At 41.0% G+C, this 25,546-nt stretch overlaps 3 protein-coding genes across 6 annotated transcripts in view; 2 read left to right on the top strand and 1 right to left on the bottom strand.

The window, feature by feature from the left end:
* EXD2 (exonuclease 3'-5' domain containing 2) overlaps nucleotides 1-15,826 on the bottom strand; it is a 90,495-nt gene extending 74,669 nt beyond the window's left edge. Inside the window, exon 1 of one of the 2 annotated variants that reach the window (XM_053224616.1) lies at nucleotides 15,678-15,826. The gene's annotated coding sequence lies outside the window, so the exon portion shown is untranslated. The remainder of the gene's footprint in view (nucleotides 1-15,677) is intronic. The other variant, XM_027066026.2, reaches the window with a different exon arrangement.
* LOC113601512 (translation initiation factor IF-2-like) lies at nucleotides 13,969-16,282 on the top strand. Its single transcript, XM_027066818.2, has 2 exons — nucleotides 13,969-14,273; nucleotides 15,722-16,282. The coding sequence occupies exons 1-2, from the start codon at nucleotides 14,172-14,174 to the stop codon at nucleotides 16,280-16,282; spliced, it is 663 nt and encodes a 220-aa protein (XP_026922619.1). The 5' UTR covers nucleotides 13,969-14,171.
* Nucleotides 16,283-16,290: 8 nt separating this feature from the next.
* DCAF5 (DDB1 and CUL4 associated factor 5) overlaps nucleotides 16,291-25,546 on the top strand; it is a 103,701-nt gene continuing 94,445 nt past the window's right edge. Inside the window, exon 1 of one of the 3 annotated variants that reach the window (XM_027066023.2) lies at nucleotides 16,291-16,429. Coding sequence is in view for 2 of the 3 variants with exons in the window: in XM_053224615.1 (XP_053080590.1) it covers nucleotides 16,395-16,608 (214 nt within the window). In the remaining variant the exon portion in view is untranslated. Of the gene's footprint in view, nucleotides 16,609-25,546 lie in introns of all 3 variants that reach the window. The other 2 variants (XM_053224615.1, XM_027066021.2) reach the window with 2 other exon arrangements.

Here is a 25,546-nt window from a genome sequence, read left to right as displayed (position 1 = left end):
TTCTAGTGGAGGGCAAAGGAAATAATCAATGGATAGTGGAAGACAACAGTTATAAATGTCAACTAGGACCTGTGACCACTTACATAAATGAGCACAATAACAGCAATGCCTATTTTCTTGTAACTTTTTCTGTGTGTAGATAAAAAGAATCTCTCTCCCGATTCCTCGTGTTTTATATAAGGATTGCTGGTTGCTGTTAACTTTACAATTTAGTCTTTTGGTTTAGTATATTCAGATAGGACCTTGACTGAATGTGAGTAGTACTTAACATCACTTATATATGGATACTGTTAACTGTAACTGAATGGCAAGCATTCTCCTGACTCAGGACATTTGTAGATGCTATTTCCTCTTCTTTGAATGTTCTTCTCCTACATATTCATAAAGGCTTCTCTTTCACCTTCTTTTAATCTTTATTCAATGTCACTTTTCCCAGATATGCTTTCTCTGACCACTCTATTTAAAACTCGAAGTACTTGGGATGCCTGAGTGGCTCAGTTGGTTCAGTGTCCAACTTCGGCTCAGGTCATGATCTCACAGTTCGTGAGTTTGAGCCCCAAGTCAGGCTCTGTGGTGACACGTTGGAGCCTGGAGCCTGGAGCCTGCTTCAGATTCTGTGTGTGTGTCTCTCTCTGCCATTCTTCCACTTGCGCTCTGTTTCTCTCTCTCTGTCTCAAAAATAAACAACAAAAAAAATTTAAATTCAAAGTACTTATCACCATCTAAAATATTATATATTTTACTTGTTTACCTCACTGACTTTCTGTTTCCCACTCCAGCTTGTTAACTGCTATATCTTTAGTGCATAGAACAGTGTAGACACTCAAGAAATATTTGTTGACTATGGAACATTGTTATGCAGTTTAAAATAGTGAAGTAGATCTATAAATACTAAATAAGCTATTATTTATAGTGTCCTTTCAGAAATAAAGGAAGAACATAAATGTGGATTTTAGCTTATTACCTAAGTTAAAAAAATTTTTTTCCATTTTTTCAGTGTTGGGAGACACTTGGACATGGTTTCCAACTTAGGGGAAAAGGCCAGTAGCATTGGAATAGATTAATACATAGGAAAAAGCGGATAATTGATGGAACAAGGTCCATGAGGAGATAACATGAGATGGTTGCAGAGCACAGTGAAAGCACTGTGCTTGGATAAGAGGAGTTTTGTGATAAGGAGCCTTAAAATTAAAGGAGTTCTCAACTGACGGCCTCCATGATCCTCATAAATGGAGGATAGAGGTCAAGGCTAAGGGCAAGGGTTTGGGGAATGTGATTAATTTGTGAGGGTTTAAGAAAGGTATTATGGTTGTATTAACAAAATTATTTTATTTAATCCTCACATCAACCCCCATGAGGTATTATCTCCACTTTACAATATTATTCTATTTTATAAATGTAAAAACGGAAGGACTGTGATTATGTATTATGCACAGGACTGCATAGCTGATGAATGATGGAGCCATTTTAGTAAACTCTAACCCAGGCTTCTCTTGACTTCAGTTTACTGCAGCCTGTCTAGGCCTCATGTTCCTCAGCAATAATGTGGAAATGGTCCCAAGCTACCCCATCCTCTAAAGTAATTGTCCCCCGAGTGGAGTAGGATGGGCACATCCAGGGTGTAGATGATGGTCCATCAGAATGTTAAAAGAAAATGTTAGATTTCTATTCACATTTTAAATCTAAAAAAAAAATTTAAGAAATTCAGGTTTGCTACTATTCAATATACAGATGGACACTGGTATCCTTATTTGGTCTGGATGCCAGCTGGTTGTGAGTCATTTTGGAATCTTGAGGGAGAGATAGGAGTTCCACAGTGCAGATGGACTGATAGTGGTGCTCGCCCATCTTACATTTTTTGTGCTTATGAGATGACATCAGTGTGTTCATTTTTGTAGAAACAAGACTTAAATAGCAGAATCTTTATAATACAGTGGTCTATGATGGAATGGGGACTGATGACAAAGGTATTTGGCTTCACTCAGATTTGCTAGGCATTTCTGGTCAAAGTATTAAAATAGTTGTCAGAACCTATAAATACCTGACTTTTCTTTCACAAAAAGAAACATTCTGGGGCGCCTGGGTGGCTCAGTTGGTTGAGCGTCCGACTCTTGATTTTGGCTCAGGTTGTGATCCCAGGGTTGTGGGACTGAGCTCCGGGTGAGTCTCTGTGCTGAGCACGGAGCCTGCTTGGGATTCCCTCTCTCCATCTGTCCCCGTCCCCTGCCCCTGCTCTCTCTCTCTCTCTCTAGCTGAAAAAAACCAACCAACCAACCAACCAACCAAACAAACAAACAAACAAGACATTCAAATTTTGCTGACTTTTTCAACAAGGTGGCTGTGAATAGTATGCTATTTTATAAATACAAAAAAAACCCCATGTTTTGAAACTGTTCCTTCAAGCTAAAGTCCATAGTGTAATGAATGAGAAAACAATTGCTTTTTGAAAGCTACTATAAATATTTTGAAAAGTGATATTAAGAAGCGTTTTGGTGGGTTTTTTGCCAAAAAACATAGAAAAAAAATATTATTATTTTTAAGTAAGCTCTATGCCCAACATAGGGTGTAAACTCAGGACCCCAAGATCAAGAGTCACATGTTCTATGGACTGAGCCACCCAGGTGTCTTGTTGGAAGTATGTCACTTATAAAAATGCTCATATTTGCACACATAAATCTTTGGAAATACTTTTCTACTGTGTTTAAGAATCTTCCAAATAAAATAGAGATCCAGTGGATTTTAAATATATTTAGTAAAAATATAACATCTTCTGATCAATTTGCAAATGCAGCTGATTGATATCCTGGAAAATAAAAACTAATTAGCTGGACTTGAATAAAATTGAATGGGACTTAAAAATTAGTTTCATGTTTCAGGTACTTGGGTGGCTCAGTTGGTTAGATGTCTGACTCTAGGTTTTGGTTCAGGTCATGATTTCAAGGTTCGTGGGTTCCAGCCCTGCATCAGGCTCTGTGTTGACTGTGCAGAGCCTGTTTGGGATTCTCTCTCTCTCTCTCTCTCTCTCTCTCTCTCTGCCCCTCCCCTACTCACCCTCTCTGTCTCTCAAAATAAATAAACATTAAAAAATTTTTTTTACTTTCATGTTTGAGTAAATCCAGCTAAATATTTTTCCCATGTTTGAGTAAGTCCAGCTAAATATTTTTCCATTTGGATCCTTTATATCTTTGTGAGTTTCATTTCCATTAAAACCAAGTAATAGATAATAGGTACAAACTTTGAAAATATTATTATATTAAACCATCATTTCAAAAATGAATTAAAATCAAATTGAGTTTACTTTAAAAACAAGGTCGTGGAAGCAAAAAGGTAATAAACAGTTTTATATTTTAAAATATTATGTTTCTTTCATCTTCATCTTATCCTTTAATTTTTAAATTTTAAAACATTTTTATGATTTAAAAATGTCCACGACAAATTAGGGCATTATTACACACATACAATGTATTGATAATGTGGGTTCATGTTATAACATGTTGAGAGTTTGTGATAATAAAAAATTTGGAGATCATTTATTCAAGTACCAGGTTTTTCAAGCTGAGCACTACTGACAATTTGGGCTGGAAAATTCTTTTTGTGGGGACTTTCCTGTACATTGTAAGTTATTTAACAGCGTCCCTGGCTTCAACCTACTAAATACCAAATACCCATAGTACTCCCCACACAATCGGTTGTGACAATCTAAAACTCCCCCAAACAGTGACAAGAGTCCCCTTAGGGTAGGGTTGTCAGATTTAGCAAAAGAAAACAAAACAAAACAAAACAAAAGCAAAAACCAAAACAAAGGAGGTAGTTATTTTTTTAATCCTATTCTCTATTTATTGGAAATCCAAATTTAACTGGGTTCCTGTGTTTTATGCAACAACCCCAAGGGAAGAGGGCAAACCCACTCTTGCATTGGGAACCACAGGTGGAAAGTCTTATTATGTTACTTATGTTATGTCTTATTACTTACTTATGTCTTATTATGTTACTTATTATGTTACTCTACATCCTTGCCTCTTTCCCAACCTCATCCTACCTTCCAAACCCTTCCACTATGCTCTCCGGAACTCATTATCCATAACCTGCAAAAGTCCCTGTGTTGTCAAGCTTTCTCTTCCATTTATCTTTATTAAAATCCGGCTGACTCTCAGTCAGTCAGATATTCCTGTTGCCCCACCCAAATGGTGCTGTTTATAGACAGAATTTGATATAAGCAAAAACTATAACCGGTGTTTCCAATGGAAAACTATGCATTCTTCAGGTTATCTGATTCTAGCCTTGTATTGCTTAAAATTTTTAAAATATGTTTATTTATTTCTCAGAAAGAAAGAGAGAGACAACACAAATTTGGGAGGGGCAGAGAGAGAGGGAGACAACAGAATCTAAAGCAGACTCCAGGCTCTGAGCTGTCAGCATAGAGTCCAACTTGGGGGTCGAACCCACGAACCGCAAGATCATGACCTGAGCTGAAGTCAGACACTTAACTGCCTGAGCCATCCAGGTGCCCCTAGCTTTTTGTTGCTTTTGAGGTATTTTACAACTCTGTAAACTGTAGAGAACTAATAGTAATGCATAATAATTCTTGTCTATAGACATGAAATAAATTCTGTCCAGTGGAAATTTAGTGGACTAGCCTCCTCCAATATGGGTAGAAGTCAATTTTGCTTTCTTTTCAAGTTCAATTTTCCTGACCTATAAATGTGGATTCACCTTTGGACATCTCACTGGCTAACTTATTAATAGTGGTTAAAACCTTTAACACATTTCATTTTATATCTGTATAAGTCATGATTTTAATTTTTTTAAAGATTTCTTTTCTTTTGAGAGAGAGAGAGAGAGAGAGAGCACACTTGAGCAGATGAGAGGGGCAGAGGGAGAAAGAGAGAATCCCAAGAAGGCTCTATCCTCAGGGCAGAACCCAGCTTGGGACTTGATCCCATGACTCTGGGTCATGACCTGAGCTGAAATCCAGAATCAGACACTCAACTGACTGAGCCACCCAGGTATCCCATGATTTTAATTTTTTTACAGTTTTTAAAAATTTTCCTTTAACAGAGGTGGGATTGTTGTTGTTTTGCTTCTTATTGCTATATTCTGGCTATTATTCTTACACTTTGCTTAAAAAGAAAAAGAACAGCCAGCTTCTCTGAGGCCCATCCCACTCACCTGCTTAATTCTTTTTCTCTCCTCCTTATCCTGTATTCATGTAACTCCCCCTTCAGTTAAGCAAAGACTTTGGCCAATTATTTCCCTCTACCATAAGCCCTGTCATTATCCTGGGTGACTTCAACAATCAACAAGATGATCTGTCCACGAGGGTCCTGGCCACTCATTCCTTTGATCTCAATATCCTTTTCCTTGACTTCACAGGAGTCACCTACTCCTTCCATCACCCTTTGGACCCTGTCATCATAACTGTGTCAGTTTCAGAATCACTAATTCAAACATCTTCTTTACAATCTCTTCTCCTTCCAAATTGTCTGTTAACTACTCCTACAGCTTTTTTCAACCTCATTGGCACCTTCATTCATTGACCCTCATCAGCTTTCTTTCAATTCCTTTCTTGTTCTCCCTCCTTCACTTTTTTTTATTAAAAAAATTTTTTTAACATTTATTTATTATTGAGAGACAGAGTGTGAACAGGGGAGGGGCAGGGAGAGAGGGAGACACAGAATCCGAAGCAGGCTCCAGGCTCTGAGCTGTCAGCACAGAGCCTGACACGGGGCTTGAACTCACAAACCTCAAAATCATGACCTGAGCCGAAGTCAGACGCTTAACCGACTGAGCCACCCAGGTGCCCCTCCCTCCTTCACTTTTAAAGTTTATTTATTTGAGAGAGAGAGAGAGAGAGAGAGACAGAGAGAGAGACAGAGAGAGAGACAGAGAGAGAGACAGAGAGAGAGAGAGAGAGAGGCCTGTGGGGGCTGGGCTGGAACCCATGAACCGTGAGATCATGACCTGAACAGAAATCAAGAGTCGGATGCTCAATTGATTGAGCCACTCAAGCGCCCCTCTTATTCTCCCACCTGATCTAGGTTAGATTCCATGAACTATAATTTCACTGTTTTGTCAACCTAAACAACCCTAAACTCCATTGTTCCTCTTTTTTTTTTTCTTCTTTCAGTTCATCTACCTGGAAAATGCCAAACCTAAATGAACTGTTTTCTTTACGGCCCTGGTTATGGGCAGTTTGTATACTGCTTATTGGTTCCAGAGAATGTCCAAATGAGCCCTAAACATCATTCAGGTTGGGTCATCTTGCTCTCCTGTTTTCTGTTAATTCAATCATTTCCTCTCTCATCAAACTTTGGTTCCCCCCTTCTTGCCCTATATTCTCAGTAGATGACCGTCTTCCTTGACAGAAAAAAGTAGAAACTATCACATGGGCACTCCCCATCTTCTTCCTATAATCTTATAATCCTACCTTCACCTGTACCCATCCTGTCTTCTCTCTCTCCTACATCAGTGAAGGAGCAGTCCTTCCTTCTAACTAGGGCCAAATTCTTTTCCTGTGCTTTGTATCTCTTCTGCCCTGCTTCCTCAGAACTCCTCCTTGTAGACTGCACAGTCTGGTTTCATCTGTGTATCTTTTTCAATTTTTCCCTCTGAACAGGGTCCTTCACAATGTTTTTTAAACATTCTCAACCTTTTTTTTTCCCCCATTAAAAAACAAAGGGGGCACCTGGGTGGCTCAGTTGGTTGGGCGTTGGACTTCAGCTCAGGTCATGATCTCACTGCTTCTGGGTAGAAGCCCTGCATTGAGCTCTGTGCTGACAGCTCAGAGCCTGGAGTCTGCTTCAGATTCTGTCTCTCCCTCTCTCTCTGCCTCTCCCCAACTTGCACTCTGTCTCTGTCAAAAATAAATAAACATTTAAAACGACGACGACGACGACAACAACAACAATAACAAAACCTTCCTGGATCCTAATTTCCTTTCTAGTTACTCATCTAACTGCCTCCATTTTCCTTCCTTCCACTCACTGTTCAGCCATTTGGGTCCCACATTATCATACCCCTGAAGGAGCTCTGATTGAGATCCTGGGTGTCTCACTAGTGAAGCATTGGTGTCAACAAATCCAACATTTTTCAGTCATCTTGTTGACTTTTCACCAACAATTGACACAATAGATCATTCTCTCCTTGAAATGCTGTTTTGTCCCAGGTTCCATAACAATACTTCTCCACTTTTTTTTTCATACTTCTGGCTAGTATATCCTCCTTACCCAGGCATTAAACCCAAACGTCTCAATACTAAGCCTTCTCTCTTCTTCCCACTTAGTATCACTCCTGAATATTCTTGTCCATGCCTAAGACTTTACCACCACCTCACGTCAACAACTCCAGCCTTGATCGTGCGTCTGAGCTCAGGCTGCTATCAATTTTTATTGGAAGTCTCAGAGGTACCTCAAATTCAATATGTATGTAACTGAACTCATGGTTTCCCCCTCAAAACTTAGCTTTTTCCAGGGGTTCTATATACCTAGGCATTTCCCTAATGTCTTGCCTCTACTCTCTCGAATCCATCATCAGATTCTTTTTATATTAAATCCGTCTACTTCTCTCCAACTCCACTTTTAGTCGTCTTGTCTAAGCTACCATATTTTCTCCCCTGTATTACTGTAAAACTTCTTAATCATCTACTTCAATCCACTCCCAATCCTTTCTTCTTACAGCAAAATAATCTTATAAAATGCATGTTTGATCATATAAGCCCCCTGTTAAAGAGCCTTCAGTGACTTTTAAAGACTGAAGTCTTTAATAGGGCCAGGTCCTTGCAGAATCTAGCAGCTATCTAACTTCACCCTCACCTGATACCATGTCCCCATCCCACCTTCCGCCACACGGGCCTTCTAGGTTTCTCCCCACACATAGCCTTTGCATGTGCTGTAACCTTTGCTTGGAGCACCTCCCTCCCCCAACCATCCACTTGGTCTCATTCACACCTACCTGTCCTTTAGATTACAGCTCTCTTTAATGTCTCTGATAGGATTCTCTTTAATGTCTCTGATAGGATTCTCTTTAATGTCTCTGATAGGATTCCCTCTTTTAATCTCTCACTGCCATCATCATCATAGCTAATACTCAGTCATGTTTAATACAAATTGGACACTGATCTAAGGGCTCTACCAATAAGAATTTATTTATCATAACAACTCCATTGAATGCACGTGGAAACTGAGGCATCACATACTTTCATGTACCACAACTGTTATTTTCCTTACATGCAAAATGGAACAATAGTACTTTCTTCCCAGGGTGGTTGAGAAAATTAAATGAGTCTATAAAAGACTCAGAACAGTGCCAGCCACATAATAAATGTCCAGTAGATGTTAGCAATTGTTATTGTTGTAATCTTACATTTACTGCCTGATTATCTGATTAGACTCTGTTTCTGTCCTGTAAGTACTTTGAACATTGGTTCTTCTTTTTTGCTATTATATCCTTTATGCCTACCCAGGGCAGTGGCACACAGTGAATGTTCAATGAACATTTCTCGAATGAATGAATAATTAATTCATGTCCAACTGCACAGGATTGTTAGAAGGCTAAAAGAAATGTGTGTTAGGTACTTTTAAAAACTACATAGGGACATAGAGATGTTAAACATTTAAAGGGTAAACTGTGATGCTAATGTAAGCATGACCAGAATCTTAGGAGGAAAAAAAAAAAACCAAACTAATATGGGTTAGATTTATCAGAGAAGGGATTCATAGATATATAGAATTTGGATGGATGAAGTGGACCTCAAGATATGTAAAGGATTGTCGAGAGTACATGGAGATATATAGGGAAGTAGTTGGTATGTGATGAACAGTAACAGGAAATCTAGTTACAGATTTGGCTGAGACATATCACAGAGGGACTTCACAGGCAGATAAAGGAGTCTGGACCTGGCATGAAAGAGAAAAGGGAGAGTCTTGAGCAGGAGCATTTCAGGAAGATTCCTTCATCCAACTACTAGTGAGCCAGGAACTCTTCTTCATGCTGTAGATTCAATGGTGACCCAAACAAACTTTGGATGGTGAAGGGATTTGACCAGGTGATTTCTGAGATCCCATAAGTTTTATCATTTTGTGATTTGAATAATAATTATCTTCCAGCAAACTCATCACCAGCTCCAACTTAAATGGGATCTGTAGTTAAGAACATTAATTATGTTCATGTAGTTTATTCAGAAGGAAGGGGGAAACATTTCATAAACACACGCTGTGGTCAGTTCATTTTCCAGCAGCCTGTCTTTGATTACCACTGAATCCATAAAGGCAATTTAAATTTGACTTCTGTACCAGAGAATCTCCTTTTTTCTCCTTGGGCGTACTTTACTTTGGGGAAGGGGAATTGCCCAATTTTATTTTCCAAATGGTATTTGAACACTAAAAATGATCAGTAAACATTATAAATCCATGGGACCATCTCTGGAAAAGAAATCTTGGCTGTATGACCACATACCTATTGCAATACACAATAACTATTTTTAACAGTTTCTCATACCACTCACTAGGGGCTATTCATATGGAAGCCTAAAATTAAAAATAATTAAAAATAAAAGTAAAAGCAGCTGGCTCATGATGATTTTGTCAAGGAAACTTCAAATATACAAAACGCAGATGGTTAGTATAGAATATCACAGAAAATGTCACTGAATAATCCTGGCCATTGAGAATTTCTGCGCACTTTCACTCCATAAAGTTTATTTCAAACTAGACTTCATTCACCATGAAGACTTATGCACGGCAAACTTGAACTAAACATCTGGAAAGTAAGTTGGAATATGATTTGAAAATTCTAATAACAAGTAATATTCTAACTTTACTGAATTCAATTACTACACAGCCTGGGAATTCATTTCAAGACCTGTGAAAAATGCCCCCTTTAAAAAAAGAATTAGAAATCAATGAACAGAAGGAAATTTGGGAAATTTGCAAATATGTGGAAAATAAACACTCTCAAATAACCAGTGTGTCATGGAAGAAATTATAAGGGAAATTAGCAAACACCTTAAGATGAATGAAAATAGACAACATACAAAAATGTACAGGATGCAGTTAAAATAGTGCTTAAAGAGAAATGAAAGAAATGGGGTGCCTGGGTGGCTCAGTCAGTTGAGCATCTGACTTCGGCTCAGGTCATGATCTCTGCATCAGACTCTGTGCTGACAGCTCAGAGCATGGAGCCTGCTTTGGATTCTGTGTCTCCCTCTCTCTCTGCCCCTCCCCTGCTCACACCCTGTCTGTCTCTCTGTCCCTCAAAAATAAATATTAAAAAAAAAAGAGAAATGAAAAGCTGTAAACATCTATATCAAAAAGATCTCAAATATGTAACAGGCTTCCAACTTAAAAAATTAGAAAAAGACTAAACCCAAAGCAAGCAGAAGGAAGTAAATTATAAAGACCACAGAAAAATAAATGAAAAAGAGAAGAAAAACAATAAACAAAACCAAATGTTGCTTCTTTGAAAATATCAACAAAATTGACAAGTCTTTATCTAGACCAAGAAAAAAAAAAGAGATGGAAAATCCAAATTACTAGAATTAAGAATGAAAGAGCTGATATTACTACCAACAGAAAGAAAAAAATTATAAGGGAGTATTATCAAAATGCCAACAACTTGAATAACCTAGGTGAATTCCTTGAAGCACACAAACTACCAAAACTGAATCAAAAAGAAACAGAACATCTGAATAAAACTGTAACACGTGAAGACATTAAAGCAGTAATCAAAACCTTCCCACAAAGAAAAGCCTAGGCGAGGTGATGTCCCTAGTAAATTCTACCAAAAGTTTATTAAAAAAAAAAAAAAAAAAAAGCTTTATCTTCTTCTTTTTTTTTTTTTTTTAAAAGTAAACTCTACCCCCCAACGTGGGCTTAAACCCATGACCCTGAGAGCAAGAGTCCCATGCTCTACTGACTAAGCCGGCCAGGTGCACCACTACCAAATGTTTCAAAAGGTTAATGCTAATCCTTCACAGACTCTTCCCACAAATAGAGAATGGACTTCCTGGCTCCTTTTATGAGGCCCTGATCCCAAACCAGACAAAGATATCCTAAGAAAACCAAAGACCAGGGCTGCCTGGGTTGCTTTGTAGGTTAAGTGTTCGACTTTTGATTTTGGCTCAGGTCATGATGTCACAGTCGTGAGATCAAGCCCGCTGCTATCACTGTGGCTACTAAGGGCTCTGAGCTGCCTGGAACCAGCTTAAGATTCTTTTGGGGTGCCTGGGTGGTTCAGCTGACTCCGGCTCAGGTCATGATCCCATGGCTTGTGAGTTCGAGCCCCACATCAGGCTCTGTGCTGACAGCTCAGAGCCTGGAGCCTGCTTCAGATTCTATGTCTCCCTCTCTTTCTGCCCCTCCCCTGCTCCTGCACTCTCTCTCTCAAAAATAAATAAAAACATTAAAAACATTAAAAAAAAAAGATTTTCTCTCTCCTACTCCGTCTGCCCTTCCCCCAGCTTGCTAGCACACACACCCTTTATCTTAAAAAAAAAAAATACTAGCAAGGTGAATCCAGCAATGAATATAAAGGATTAAATTTGATGACCAAATAGGGAATGGAAGATTGGTTTAACAAAATCAATCAACATAATGTAGCAAAGGACAAAACCATATGATCATCTCAATGAACAAAGAAAAAGCATTTGACAAAATCTAACACCCTTTCATAATAAAAAAACATTCTACAATTTGGAATAAAAAGGAACCCCTGCAACCTGATAAGGGAATCACGTGACACCTACAGCTAACATAGTATTTGGGGGTGACTAAAAGATGAAATCTTTTGCCCTAATATCAGGAGTAAGACAAGATGTCCATTATTACTACTTCTATTCAACATTGTATAGAGGTTCTGGCCAAGTCAGTTGGGTAAGAAAAAGAAATAAAAGGCATCTGGATTTCTAGGAGTCTATAAGATGATCTTGTATATAAAAAATTTGAGAAACATACACAAAACTTTAGAGCTAATAAATTGGTTAAGCAGGTTTGAATGATACACGGTCAATATATAAAAACCTATTGCATTTCTAATTTTTTTTTTTACATTTTTATTTATTTTTGAGAGAGAGAGAGAGAGCGCGCGTGCACACATGTGGGGGAGGGGCAAAGAGAGAATGAGACACAGAATCCAAAACAGGCTCTAGGCTCTGAGCTGTCAGGACAGAGCCCCACCTGGGGCTCAGGCTCACAAACCATGAGATCATGACCTGAACCGAAGTCAGACGCTTAACCGACTGAGCCACCCAGGCATCCCTTGCATTTCTATACAACTAGCAATTTGATGAGGAAAGAACAGTCTTTTTAGAAAAATGGTGGTAGGACAACTGGATGTCTGCATGCAAAAGAACAAACGTAGACCCTGACCTCACACTGTATGAACAAAAATGAACTTAAAATGGATCATAGATTTAAATGTAAGAACTAAAACTATAAAACAATATCCTCTGATTCTATATATCTTGTTGGAGGAATTTGTATTTAAATAGATTTTTTTTTTCAAAATGAAAATTGACTGCTGTCTATTTGAAATGACCAATAAATAACATCCTTTAAAATTTGAAAGTCAAATTATATGTATAGTTAAGACGTTGATCTTTGTCTGAGTTAATATCTCTTATCTATGAGTAGCAGTTTATCTTACTTTAGAGTTGAAAATGTTTTTTAAATGATTATTTAGAGAGAGCATGCATGTACATGCGTGTGAATGGCCAGGGGTGGGGGGGGGGGAGCTGAAGGAGAGAGAGAGAGAGCAAGAGAGAGTGAGAGAGAATACCAAGCAGGCTCCACTCTCAGTGCAGAGCCCGGCCCTGGGCTTGATCTCAGGAACCATGAGATCATGACCTGAGCCAAAATCAAGAGTTGGACGCTTAACCAACTGAGCCACCCTGATGCCCCTAGAATTAAAAATGTTTTAAGTGAAACATTTCTGATGATGGTAGATTCCATATGTAGCTCTTAATATGCTAAAATTTAGTAAATGTGTGAGAAGGGTCTTAGTATTTTCTTAGTTGTTTTTTTTAACAATTTCTTTTTTTAAATTTTTTACATAATCTCTACACCCAATGTGGGGCTTGAACTTAACCCCAAAATCAAGAGTTGTATGCTCCATTCATTGAGCCATCCAGATTACCCCTAAACAATTTCTAATGTTTGAGCATTTCCTTAGCATCTAGTCAGTTTTTAAAGATTCTTTACTCCTTCAGCGATAATCAGGACCAAACAAAATAGAAATCAAAGAACAAATGAATTTCTGGGAACTCTATGTTTGATCAATATTCAACCCATGGTGGAGCAAAGAGTAAGGGTTCCCATGTTAAATAATTCCCATATCTAGATTTTTTCAGAATGAATTTTCAAAACAGCATTTTTCTAGAATGGAATTCAAAACAGTGTCAATATACTGGCGTTTCTGAGCCTAGGTAAGAAAAATAAGAATTTTTCACTCTTCTTCCTTTTTCTCTGCGCATTCTATGCAGTGGTTAGATTATTCAAGAGTCCAATTTCATTTGCTATTTTTGAGCTAAGTACACTGGACTTTTCACAATGAATGCCTATATCAGAAAGGCCAAGCTCATATGGTCACTGAAGTTGATTAAATGTTATACAGTTACGTACGATATTATTAGTTTGCAATAAATGACACAAGAGACTATGTTAAATTCTTAATAAAAGCAAATAGATATCGTGGGGCTTGATCTTTTGAAGCTGGGCTGTATTATAGGTAGAACTGCCAGATTTAACAAAAGATACAGGATGCTCCAATTCTACTTGAATTTCAGATAAACAATGAATAATTTAGTATAAGTGTATCCTAAAAATTGCATAGGAAAAACATATGCTAAGAAAATATTCATTGTTTACCTGAATTCATATTGAACTGGGCATCCTGCATTTTATCTGGCAACCCCAATTATGGGAAAAGAGGGAGAGAGATTTTATGCATTCTCCTTACAAAAGGCTGCCCAGACTAGCAGTAGGAAATAAACAGACTGAGTGGTCCTACATTTCTGTCCTGGTTGGTCACTGAACAGTTAAGGAAGTTTCTAGCAAAGTCCTAGAATTGGGCTGGCTTGTGATCAGATTCTGGTCTATTTTTAGGCTGTGGTAAATGGGACAGTTATTCCAGGGATTGGGGAAAAGCAAGTCACATTTAAAGTTGTGGAGAGGAGATATATGCCTAAGAGGGGAGAGGAGAGTGTGTCATATATCGCCACAGTAAAGGCCACTTCAACCACATCATTTCTGTGTCCATCTCCTCCATCCCAAGCAAATAAGGTAGGTATAAGTGATGTCTCATTAATCTGGAAGGTGCCAGATGACTCCTGCTTTTGAAACTGTGGATTGAGTATGCCAGGCAAAGGAACAGTGAGATGGGAAACTGGCCTTGAAATCATCTCCACTGCAATGAAGCATAGATATCTTAAACTCAATCCTTCCAAAACTGAAGTCATTACCTTCCCCTCCAGATTCTTCCTCACTCCCTAAGTTCATTCAAATATTCAACAAATATTCAAGTGGCCACTAAGTGCCAGCACGTGCTGGCTCTGGACACACACGGGTGAGCAGACAGACATGGTTCCTGCCCTCAGCTTACAGCAGAGTTGGGGATGCTCTGCTAAAATCACACAAATACATGTTTAATTACGTTATGATATTGCTATGAAGAAAAGATATTGGGTGCTAAAAAATCATTAATCAAGCTGGTATACATACTGTTACTGATCTTTATGGGACTATTATAATGCATAAACACTATGAAGCATCCGGAGAACAAAACTTTTTAAAACAGAAAGCACTACACATTGTCCTGTTTAGGAAAATCATATTCCATTAGAACCATGATTTCTGAAATCTGGTGAATTTCTAAGTTCAGCAACATTTGTTAAAACGTTGACCTTTAACTTACTCGCATATTTGTTATTGGTATAATTACTTATTGCAAAAAATAGAAGTAGGTGATTTTGCTTGATTGGGTGTCCTCTTCCATGTTCAGTCCACCTTTCATGGCTGCGTGCGCTCAACTGCCCATGCGCTATCTCTGATACAGAGGATGGAATTCCTGCTAAATTGGAAGGGCGAAAAGGACACCTGCCTATTTTAGTAGCTCACCATGGTTTATTTTAACGACAGGGGATAGGTTCTAGGAAAAGTACAATACACTGACAGGGGGATTTTACTGTATCTGGTAGAATTCCAAAGCACTTAACACTCAGTCTCCTCACTGGGGTCAACGCGCGGAGGGAGGCTCCCCGCCTGCTGAAGTGCAGCTACTTCTGGCCTGGAACGTAGCTGCTGGTTAACAGCTGTACAGCCTCAGAGCTCTACGCTCAAGACCTTGAAGAGGAGCTCACTGCACCCAATTAAATAACGGATGTTGCTATTTTCGAATAATGCTTCTTGCATCTTGCGAATGTACCTGGAACTCATGGACAGTACTTTGTGTCTCAGAGCTTCTCAACTCAGTTTGGGCAATTTTCGCCCCATGTATTAGGCCCCGCCCCCCTTTCCCATATACCACTCTATTATTATCTATTATTATCTACCAGACCGATAGCCTTTTTACTGAATGGCTGAGGGAAGGGAGAACTGCACTGGGGTGGAGTTGGGGGTGGGCAGTGTTAAAAATTTACTCGGTGGGGGAGGGACGGGTGCACTCACAAAACCCCCAAGCGGCCTTACCCCAAGTGTCCAGTCCTAACTCCTGGTTCCCTTCCCTTGGACAGGGTTCGGGCGGCCCCAGGATGAGACGAACCGAGGGAGGGCGACCAGAGCCTGTCCTCCACCCGTCTGCCACTCCGGGCTGCATTTTCCCCACCGGAAAAAAAGAGCGGGCAGCCGACCTCGTCCCGGAGCCGGGCCCGCCGGCGGCGAAGGAGTGCCGGCCACCGGGGGAGGAAGGCGAGCCCGCAGCCCCGCGGCCGCTCCGTTTGTTACGCGCCCTCAACTTCACAGAGTGCGGCCGCTCAGGGGGCGCAGCGCGGGGAGGAGCTGGGGCGGGAAAGCCGCGCCGCCGCCCGCGGTCTCCCGGCCAGCCGCCCGCGTTCTTCCGGCCAGCAGCCCGCGGCGGGGGAGGGGCAGCCGCCACCCGCGTTCTCCCGGCACCGGCCGCCGGCGGAAGGGCCGCGCGGCGCGGAAGCGCGGCCGCAGCTGAGGATCAGCTGCTGGAGGAGGCGGAGAAGGAGAGGGAGGAGCCTAGGGGGGGAAAGGGAGGGAGGGGACCCTCTGGAAGCCGCGAACGCCACCGAGTGTCTGCACACCTCGCTCCGTCTGCCATGGCTGGTTAAAGAACCATCCGGATCGCAGCGCGGGGGGAGGGCTGGGTGGGGGGAGAGCGGCGGCCGCGCGTGAGGCCGAGGGAGGGGCGGCGGCGCGAGCGGCGGCGGCGGCGGTTCCAGCATGAAGAGGAGAGCTGGCCTGGGGGGCAGCATGAGGTCAGTGGTGGGCTTCTTGTCCCAGCGGGGCTTGCATGGGGACCCCCTGCTCACTCAGGACTTTCAGAGGAGACGCCTGCGGGGCTGCAGAAACCTCTACAAGAAGGACCTCCTCGGCCACTTCGGCTGTGTCAATGCCATTGAATTCTCCAACAATGGAGGCCAGTGGCTGGTCTCAGGTAAATCAACCCCCTTCCCCGCCCCGCGCCTCCCGGCCCCTCTCCACCCTCCCCTTTCGCTCTCCCTCGCTACCCTCCTTCTGCCCTCCGTCCCCACCCCCTCCCTCCTCAACCCCCCTTCTGCGGTGGGAAGGTTTGGTGTCAAATTCAAACCCTTGCAGGGGGAGGGTGGGGAGGGAGAGGATGTCTTCTGTAAAAAAGACCTAAAATGGTTGACAGGTCCTTAATTCGCTTTATCCCAAGTGTAAAGTGGTCTCTCCTGATGACTGCCCTGGACGCGTGGGTCGGGGAGGGGGCGAGACTACCGCCTGACAAAGTTTGATGGGAAACTCTTCCTCGGTGTACTTTAAAAGGTGCGGGGGGCATTTTGGGGATTCGGAGGGGGAGGAGGCCGAGGCGCGCCGGAGGCCAGGGGGAGCTCGAGTCCCCGGCGCCGGCGTCCGGGAGAAGGGGCCTGGGGGCCAGGGGGCCGGGCGGTGACAGGGCTGGCCGCCCAGGGGTCGCGGGCCGCGACTCGGGGGCTGGCTGGGTGAGCGAGGAGAGGAGCCGGGCGGGCGGGTGGCTGTTGGCCGCCCCCTCGACGCCCTGAGGGGCCCGGCCCCATCTCCCTCCGCTGTGGTGGCCTCTTCCGCGTCGTGTTTTTCTTATGGTGTGGGCAGTGCCAAGGACTCTGGAGGCTGACGGGCACCCGCCTGAACTTGAATGCGCAACTTGTGAGGCTGGGGGTGGTGGGTGGGCGACCCTGGGAGACTTGTTGGCTGCAGCCCCGCGCCCGCCCCTTTGCCCGCGGCTACCGTTGCAGGTGGTCTCCGCACCTCCTCCCTCCCGCCCAGCTGGGCTGGGCTGCCCCTGGGCTCCCCCTCCGGTGTGGGGAAAGTGGCGAAATCGAGGCCGGGGCTCCGGCCGGGCGGTGTAGGCCTCGCTCTCCCGGGGCTCCTAGCGACAGGCAGCTGAATCGATAGCCTATTGCTCCCGGGGAGGCCCGGGCCGGGCGGGCCGCGGCGACAGCTGCCCCGGGGGAGGTGCGCCTGCTGCCCACGGGGGAGTTCGCCGCCGCCGCCCTCCTCCGGGGGGTCTCGGGGCCTAAGCGGGCAAGTGGGGATGGGTCCGCTGCGGGGGGAGGGGGGGGCCTCCCCGAAAGCGGGCAAAGACGGCGGATCTGGCGTTCCGCTCGCCTTCTCCCCTACTCCGTCCCTTTTCCTGCATTGAGAGGGAGGAAGCGGGAGCCCCGCGCTGGACGTGGCGCTTCGCTTCACCGAGGCCGGTCCCCGAATGGTTTTCTAATTTACGTCAGTGGGCAGCTGGCCAGAAACTTCTGGGATCATAGCAAAGCATCCGTCGTCTTCGCGAGTAACAGTCGGAAGTGACACAGGCGTGCAGTCCAATTTAGGGGTAGCAGAGAGAAGACTCGTGTGATCATTTTCGCGATAAACCTTCTGGGGTTTCTCCAGAACTGACTTGACTTTTCCACCCCAGATCGTTTTCTCTTTGACTAGGTAGAGTTTAACCCTAGATCATCCCTTGAAGAAACCTGATACTCCACTTCAAGGCATACCCCAAACAAAAGCTTCCTTCCCCGATACTGCCAAAAATTCCAAGGGCAAAAGTGGGGAAGAGCTCTAAAGAGCTCACAGGGTTGTTTTTTTTTTTTTTCCTCCTGTATTCGTTATATTCTAGTCCCCTTTCCAGACTGATGTTTTCCAACAGATGTTCCCAGACACAAGTAAACTCTCCCTCCTGGGTGAGGGAATTTTGGGGGTACTCTTTTATAGGCCCAACTAATCATGGTAATTAAGTCGTGAGTACGTACAGTCCTACGTTGCCCAGCTTAACACTGTTAAAAAATAAGATTTATTAAGATATAATTCACATGCTACCAATTCACACATTTTAACACTTTTTTAAAAACACTAAAATGTTGCCTGCATTCTCAAGGAGTTATCCTTGTGCAGGACCTTCCCCTAGGTCTTAAAAATGAACCCTATTTTCTCTAGTCTTGGCCAGTTTGTTTCCCTTATCTTAATTTTAGTATGTAGAAGAGGAGAGTCCTTCCCACAGAGCAGGCTATGGCAAACCTCCTGGTTTAGGCATTTATTTCCTTATTTTTCTAGGCCTGAGTTGCCCATCTCCATCAGTGCTTTCTGGGTTTCAGTCTTCTTTGCCCCTTACTCCTCCTCCTTCCCCTCACACTTCCTCTAGCTCAGTCCTTCCTGTTTCCTTTTTATCTACTCTTGTCCTCCTTCCTAGTCCTTGCAGCAGGCTCCCCGCTACCCACCCCCCCTCCAAGTTTAGCTCAGATAGACTTAGCTTTCCTTATTTATTTCCTAAACTAGAGTTTTGGTTAAAAGCCTTTTTAGCTATTCACCTTCCATTATCAGTACAATTTATGCTAACAGAAAATTCCTCCTGTTTGCTTCAGATTAGGAAGCCCCCCTCTGGGAGCCATAAATACACCTTAACTTGTTAAAGCTAATTAAATATTGTTCTGGAAAGTCCTTCAATAATCTCCGATTTAAAACTATTTAAAGTGTCATGTTTACATTTTCTCTTATCTATCATGTCCTTCAGTTAACACCTGAGGGGAGGGGCTCTTAGTGTTTTTGAGGCTAATGCTATCTATCCCTAATGTTTCACAATAATGTGGTAGGTAGGAGGCCAGACTTTGGGATGGTAATGAGATTACCTTTATGCATTTTGTCCTTGTTCTTGTATCTTGGATTGGTTAAAGCCTTTAGAAAGTGGTGATTAAAATGATAGTGTATTCATAGTTTGTTCACTGTTTTCATTTCCTAATTGTTTGGGCAGGCTCACGTTTCTTGTAACTGACACATACTGTTTGGTAGAATTAACTTAGATCTAGGGTAAAAATATTTGTATGATTCCTATGGCCTTATAAAATGCTATTTGTTAAGGATACGTTCATTGCTATTTTGTTCCTACAGCTAGCCCTTTTTCCAGGGCACAGTGATGCCAGCAGATATTAAGAGTAAACCAGAGAATATCAGGAAGGAGAAAAGATGGTCTGTTGGGAAGTGTGACTGTGACAGCAACAAGTGGGAGGATGGTTTTTTGCTGTTTTAAAACATTAAAGTACTTTTCACCTAAAAAGTAGTTTTCTTTGTTGTTGATCAGAGAAAGGCGTGAACTGTGATATCATGTAAGGCAGTGTAGTATAGCATACACATGGTTGAAATCACTGCTGTGTCACTTAATGTGTGACCTAAGCCTCTCTGAGTCTGTTTCCTGGTGTATGCAGTGGGAATACCAGCATTTACCTGAAGGGCTTTTGTGAGAACTATATTAGGTAAAGTTTAGTTGGGTGCTAAACAGAGTGCCAGGCCTCTCAGAGAAAATGTGAGTTTGTTTTCTTTCTGTTTCGGATTTAGGAACTTTTGGTATCGTTATTAGCTGACACTTTTTCTTAGACTATTGGTAATGGACATGTGCAAATGGGGCAGACAGGATAGTGTTGTGACTTTGGTATGGAATGAGAAGGCACAATGTATGTTGAAGTGCTACTTCTAAGAGATCCTACCAACATCAAGGAAGTTACACGCTGAAACACATATTTAGGGGGTATCCTGGGTTTACCCTTTAAGTCTTTGGTTGCATCTAATAATATTATTTTCCCTGAATTGATATTTAAGGCATTGGAACCTTTACAACTAGCAGATTAATAGCCCATTAGTATGAAGTTTTGAGTTTCAGTGAGAGATTATGATCTCTTTCTTAACGCTTATGACTAAATACATGTAGGAAAAGCGCCTTCAGAAGCTTTTCAAATAGCATCAGCAACTGTACTGTTTCGAAGTGTTAAGTAGGAATTGTGAATGGAAAGGCATTTAATTATATTTACTTGGTCATAATATTTATAACTGAGATAACTGTTTAGTCCTATTTCATTTCATATAGGTCTCTGATTTTATTATCATAAGTTAGGTAGAGATGAATAGCATGAATTCTGGAATCAGGCTGCCTGGGGATGAATATCAATTCAACTACTTGCTAACCTTTGATAAGTCACTTAGTCAGTTTCCTCAGCTATACAGTAAGGGCAGTAATACCCCACAGGGTGGTGGTGAGGATTAAATGAAATAACACTTGTAAAGTTCTTAGCACAGAGGCCTGGCCCATGCTTTTGGTCTGGTTGCCACTGCTGCAACTCACAAAAAGCTTGAACCTCACAAAAAGCTTTTGGGAGATTGACACTTTCAATATCTAACATTTATTGCACAAAGCACTGTACAATGTGAAAAATTGAGAAAGATCTCAATGAGATGCAGTTAAAAATGCTATGTAAAACAGCTTAACCCCAGTATTGTCATCAAAGCATGTTTTTAAGCATCAAATAATAGCTGTGATAATAACCATATGCTTAATTTGAACCTATTAATTTGATCATTTCCTTATTCCCAGTCCCAGTTCCCTGTTATGCCAATTTTCTGGAATCAGTTTTTTGTAAATAAATTCATCTAAGAGCATGTTATCTACAGGTAAGGCGTTTGGCTTTAGCCAGTGGAATAAAGTCTAACTTCATTAGAACTTCTCAGGTGTTTAATTAGAATGAATTTGTTGGTCCAGTGGTTAGTTTATCAGGGGAAATATGACCAGTGATAGGCCTGAAAAAGCTTTCAGAGTACGTACACATTTTGATAAGATGAATAGGGAATCAATTCTTGGATGTTCTTCCAGGCTTTTCTGTTTACTGATAATCCATTGTTGTGAAGGAGTTATATTTTATTCTTTGGTCTATTAATTAGTTCAACAAGTAGTTTTTGAGTGCATAGTTTATAACGCAGAAGCAATGAAAACAGAGATGATGAATTGGGTATAAACCATGCTCTCAAGCTTGCATTTTAGGAACATTTGCTTATTGTTTGTAACAGTGCATGGCTCTTTTAAAAAATCTTCTCTGCTTTATGATACTTTAATTGATACTTGATTTTTCTATGGTTTATAGTACTTACTGTAGCAAATAATTCTCTTGCTTATGAGCTTTAGTGGGAAAGAGAGAAGGATCATAGAGATGGCCTTGGAGGACATTGCAATGATAAATTATAGAGATTGTGTCATAAGGATAAAGTAACATGGATATTTATAGATGCATGTTATTTTTCCCACTTGTTCTTTAGTCTGCTAATTGATATCTATCAAAGATTGGCAGATTTAGAATTATGCCCAGGTTTGTCACTTCTGCTTGAAAATAACCTATTGGGGGGAGGGGGGGAGTCACGCCTGGGTGGCTCAGTTGGTTAAGCATCCAACTTTGGCTCGGGTCATGATCTCGTGGTTTGTGAGTTCAAGCCCTGCATCAGGCTCTGTGCTGACAGCTCAGAGCCTGGAGCCTGCTTCAGATTGTGTCTCCTTCTCTCCCTGCCCCTCTCCCCTACTTGTGCTCTGTCTCTCTCCCTCTCTCTCAAAAATAAATAAACATTAAAAAAATAAAGTAACCTAGTGAGGTCTAACTAATGACCACCAGTCTTATGAGACATTATCACAGCAGAAAGTTGTCTTTGTCTTCTGTATTGTTTGAAGGATCATCATTAACTTGACTTATGCCAACGTGTTTTTGATGACTAAGAGTTCCTAAAAAGAGCAGTAGCCCTCAGTTATGTGTCCTGGGAACCACAAGTTATGTACTCATTCACTGATTATTGATAGCTTTCATTGTACAGTTGGAATCATTTAGATCAGGGAAACTTTATTGACCAGTAAAGCTTGAAACATGGATGGATGCTGCTTTCTGAATTACAAGTTAAAAAGTGCGTTTATCTTCTTATGCATTGAGACAGATGAAGAGCGCTTCCATTGTTAATAAACAGCACTTAATTTTAATCTTTTTTTTTCATGGTTTCTCATGGTTCTCATGCTTTTCTTACTGTTTTAGTCTGAATTTAGATACCCAGGAGTAGAATTAAAGCCTTTTAAGGTTAAAGGAACTAAAATCCTAATTCAAATGAAGATTATGTAGGTTAAGAAGGAATTGATTCTGTTTTCAATTTTTGGTACCCCACATAAGTATTGTCTCTTAGAGATAAAGAACTGAATGTTAATCTGTTAGGATTAACCCTTAGATTATTGTGAGAATGTGAAATTACATTTCTTTTTTATTGGATTTTTTTCTTTAAAATTTTGATTTTAATTTATAAGGGTTAGGTTACTATTTGCCCCTGTGGGTATATAGGCTGATTTTAGGCGATCTTTGAATAAATATTTACATTTTAATGGTACATTTATTTTTATATATGGAAAAGTTAACCAGCATGTATAAAACATTTTTAACGAATTTATTGCTTAAAGTGAGGTTAAATTTTAAAAAGTCAATTTAAAGAAAAATAATGGTGAATGTGTTACATGGATATGGCAAAAATCAAAAGGTGATCAAGAGGGACTGAAGCTTGAGAAATATTGCATTAGGTAGTCTTTTTTGTATCTTCTTTCTTCCTCATTGAATCAGAGAGAAGGAAAGATCTTCATTTTATGGAAAAGGAAGTGGGGAAGTAGAAAGAGGACTTGCCCAGAACTGCCTTGTTAGTCTTGGGCAGTCAGCATGCCAAGTAGGGCTCATTGCTCCCAGGCATGTGCTATTTCTAAGTTGCCTTTTTATATTTTTCTTTCCATTTTCTTCTTATAGGGTAGTTCACCTTTTCTGGATCTCTTCTAAAAATTGAAAACTGAAAAATTAGTAATTTCTGAGCACGTGTGCAACCCTTGTTGCTCCTCTTAGGTGATAAATTTTATTTCTGTGTTTTGCTGTAAATAAAGTTAACTTGTTCTATACAGGCATCTTATGTTTATTCATTAAAAATATTTAATGTGAACGTACTATATATGCCTCGTTAATCTTAATAACTGCAGAATAATTTTTTTTTAACCTTCATTTGGCTTATAATGTGTGCCAGGCCCTCTGTTAAGCACTTTATATGTCTTATTTTAAGCCACTTGGAAAATAGCCAGTGTTTCCTATAGCCTAGAAAAGACACAGGCATTTGAAGGTTTTGTATTAATCATCATAACTAAGTGTTAAAGAACCAAAAAGGGACATTGATAAATGACTGCAGAGTGTTCTGTAATGCAGAGAACAGGTAGGGCATTAGTGGAAAAATAGATACTAGAATTCATTATTTCTGGTTAAAATGAAGTGAAATAGAATTCTAAGGATGAAAAAGATTTTTATTACGTTGGCCTATTACCTTGGTCTTTGTAGAAAATTTGGTTCCAATAGCTGCTTCCCAAGTTTTTGTTCTTTTCATCGTTAATACTTATTAGTCACCACTGCCAACGTAAGCTTCCTAAAACTTAACCCTCATTATCCCACATCTGCTGCTGATCCCTCAAAAATCTGCAGTGCTCCCCAGTGTCCACCAAATTAAATAGGATGTCTCACCTGACATTCAACTGAGACTGCTGTTCATAAAGATACATGTTTAACAATAAGTAGCTAATTTTTGAGCATGTCATTCATTTATCAAATATTATTTGGGGGTGTTTCATATGTCAGGCACATTTATATACATGACCACATCTAATACTTAAAAGAATCTTTCCTAAGGTAGGGTTAGTGCTGTTATCCTTATTTTACATATGAAGAAATGGGCTTAGAGAAGTTAAGTAACCATGAAGGTTCCTATAGTTTGTGGTGGAGCTGGATTTCTAGCCTGAGTCTGCTGGAACGCTGGGACGTACTAACTGCCCTGAAATTTTTAGAATGTTTTGTACATTTTAAAAGGATCTGACTTCCCCAACATTTTCTTCTCTTGGTGCTGTCATTCCGATACTTTGCTAACTGCTTTCTTCCCCCTTTCTGTGTAAATGAAGGGAGGGGAGTATAGCTGAGGGGATCGATCAGTGGGCTTTGAGCCAATAAGCACAGCTGTTCTGGTCACAGCTACAGTACTCACCCCTTAAGCAGATCTCTCTTGGTGCTGGAAATCACTTCACCTGGATTTTGGTCTTGGCAGTCATCTAAAATCTTCTTCCTCACACTTTGCGTGTTCTATGCTTGCTTACATAAACCATGTAACTTCACACTGGGTTAAACTCCCCTGCTTTAGTGAGGTAGAATTAGGAGTGGGTATACTCTGGTTACCAGTTTGGTTCCTCTTCTGCATAAGACCAACTAAAGGTACAGACAACATACATGTCTTTACTGAGCCTGTAATTTGAGTTTGATGTCTGCAGAAAGCATGTGGATTGGGTACATTTGCCTGATTTCAGCCAAAAGAAATAGGTGTCTCCGCACTAGGGAATAGATGAATAATGATAAAGTGCTTTTTGAAAGAAGGTTTAAACAACGTAATATGGGCTTAATTGCCCAGAGAGCACTGGTAAGTCATTTGGAAGTGCTTTTCCACAGACACATAATATCATAAAGGGAGATATGACTCCTAGAACAGATAATAAGCCTGTTTAATCCTAAATGAACTTGAATTATAGTGTTCTTGCAAGTAAAGTTGAATCTGTCACCAGCAACTTCATTCTGCTTCTGTGAAAAAGAAGGCATTTCATTTCCAAGGTTATTCATGGGTTAGGTGAACAAGGAGGGTTAGATTCCACTTGCTTGCCACATCAGTTATCCTAAGTCAGGGATTTAGGGAAAGACTTGACAACAGCAGTTTGTCACTTTAGTTATCTGCTCTTCCCATGCCTTCAGGGTCACATTTTCATTGCCACCTTACTCATTCATTGTACTTTGCAGTATTGATATCCAAGATTCTATCACCTACCTCTCAGGATACAGAGTTGATATGCATTGGAGGTCAAGTCCATGTACTCTGAGTATTATTTTCTTATGGCCAGTTTTTAAAATAAAGGTTATATTCCGGAGGACTGGGGCATGTAGGAATCAATGAGAAAATGGCATCTGAGGAAATTGACAGGGTTGTAACAAATCCTAGTAGCAGAGATGTTGGTGGAAAGACTGATTCCCATCTTCCCT

Source organism: Acinonyx jubatus, chromosome B3, assembly GCF_027475565.1.
Source record: "Acinonyx jubatus isolate Ajub_Pintada_27869175 chromosome B3, VMU_Ajub_asm_v1.0, whole genome shotgun sequence".
NCBI classification, from domain to species: Eukaryota; Metazoa; Chordata; class Mammalia; order Carnivora; family Felidae; genus Acinonyx; species Acinonyx jubatus.
This window is presented reverse-complemented; position numbering and strand designations above follow the sequence as displayed.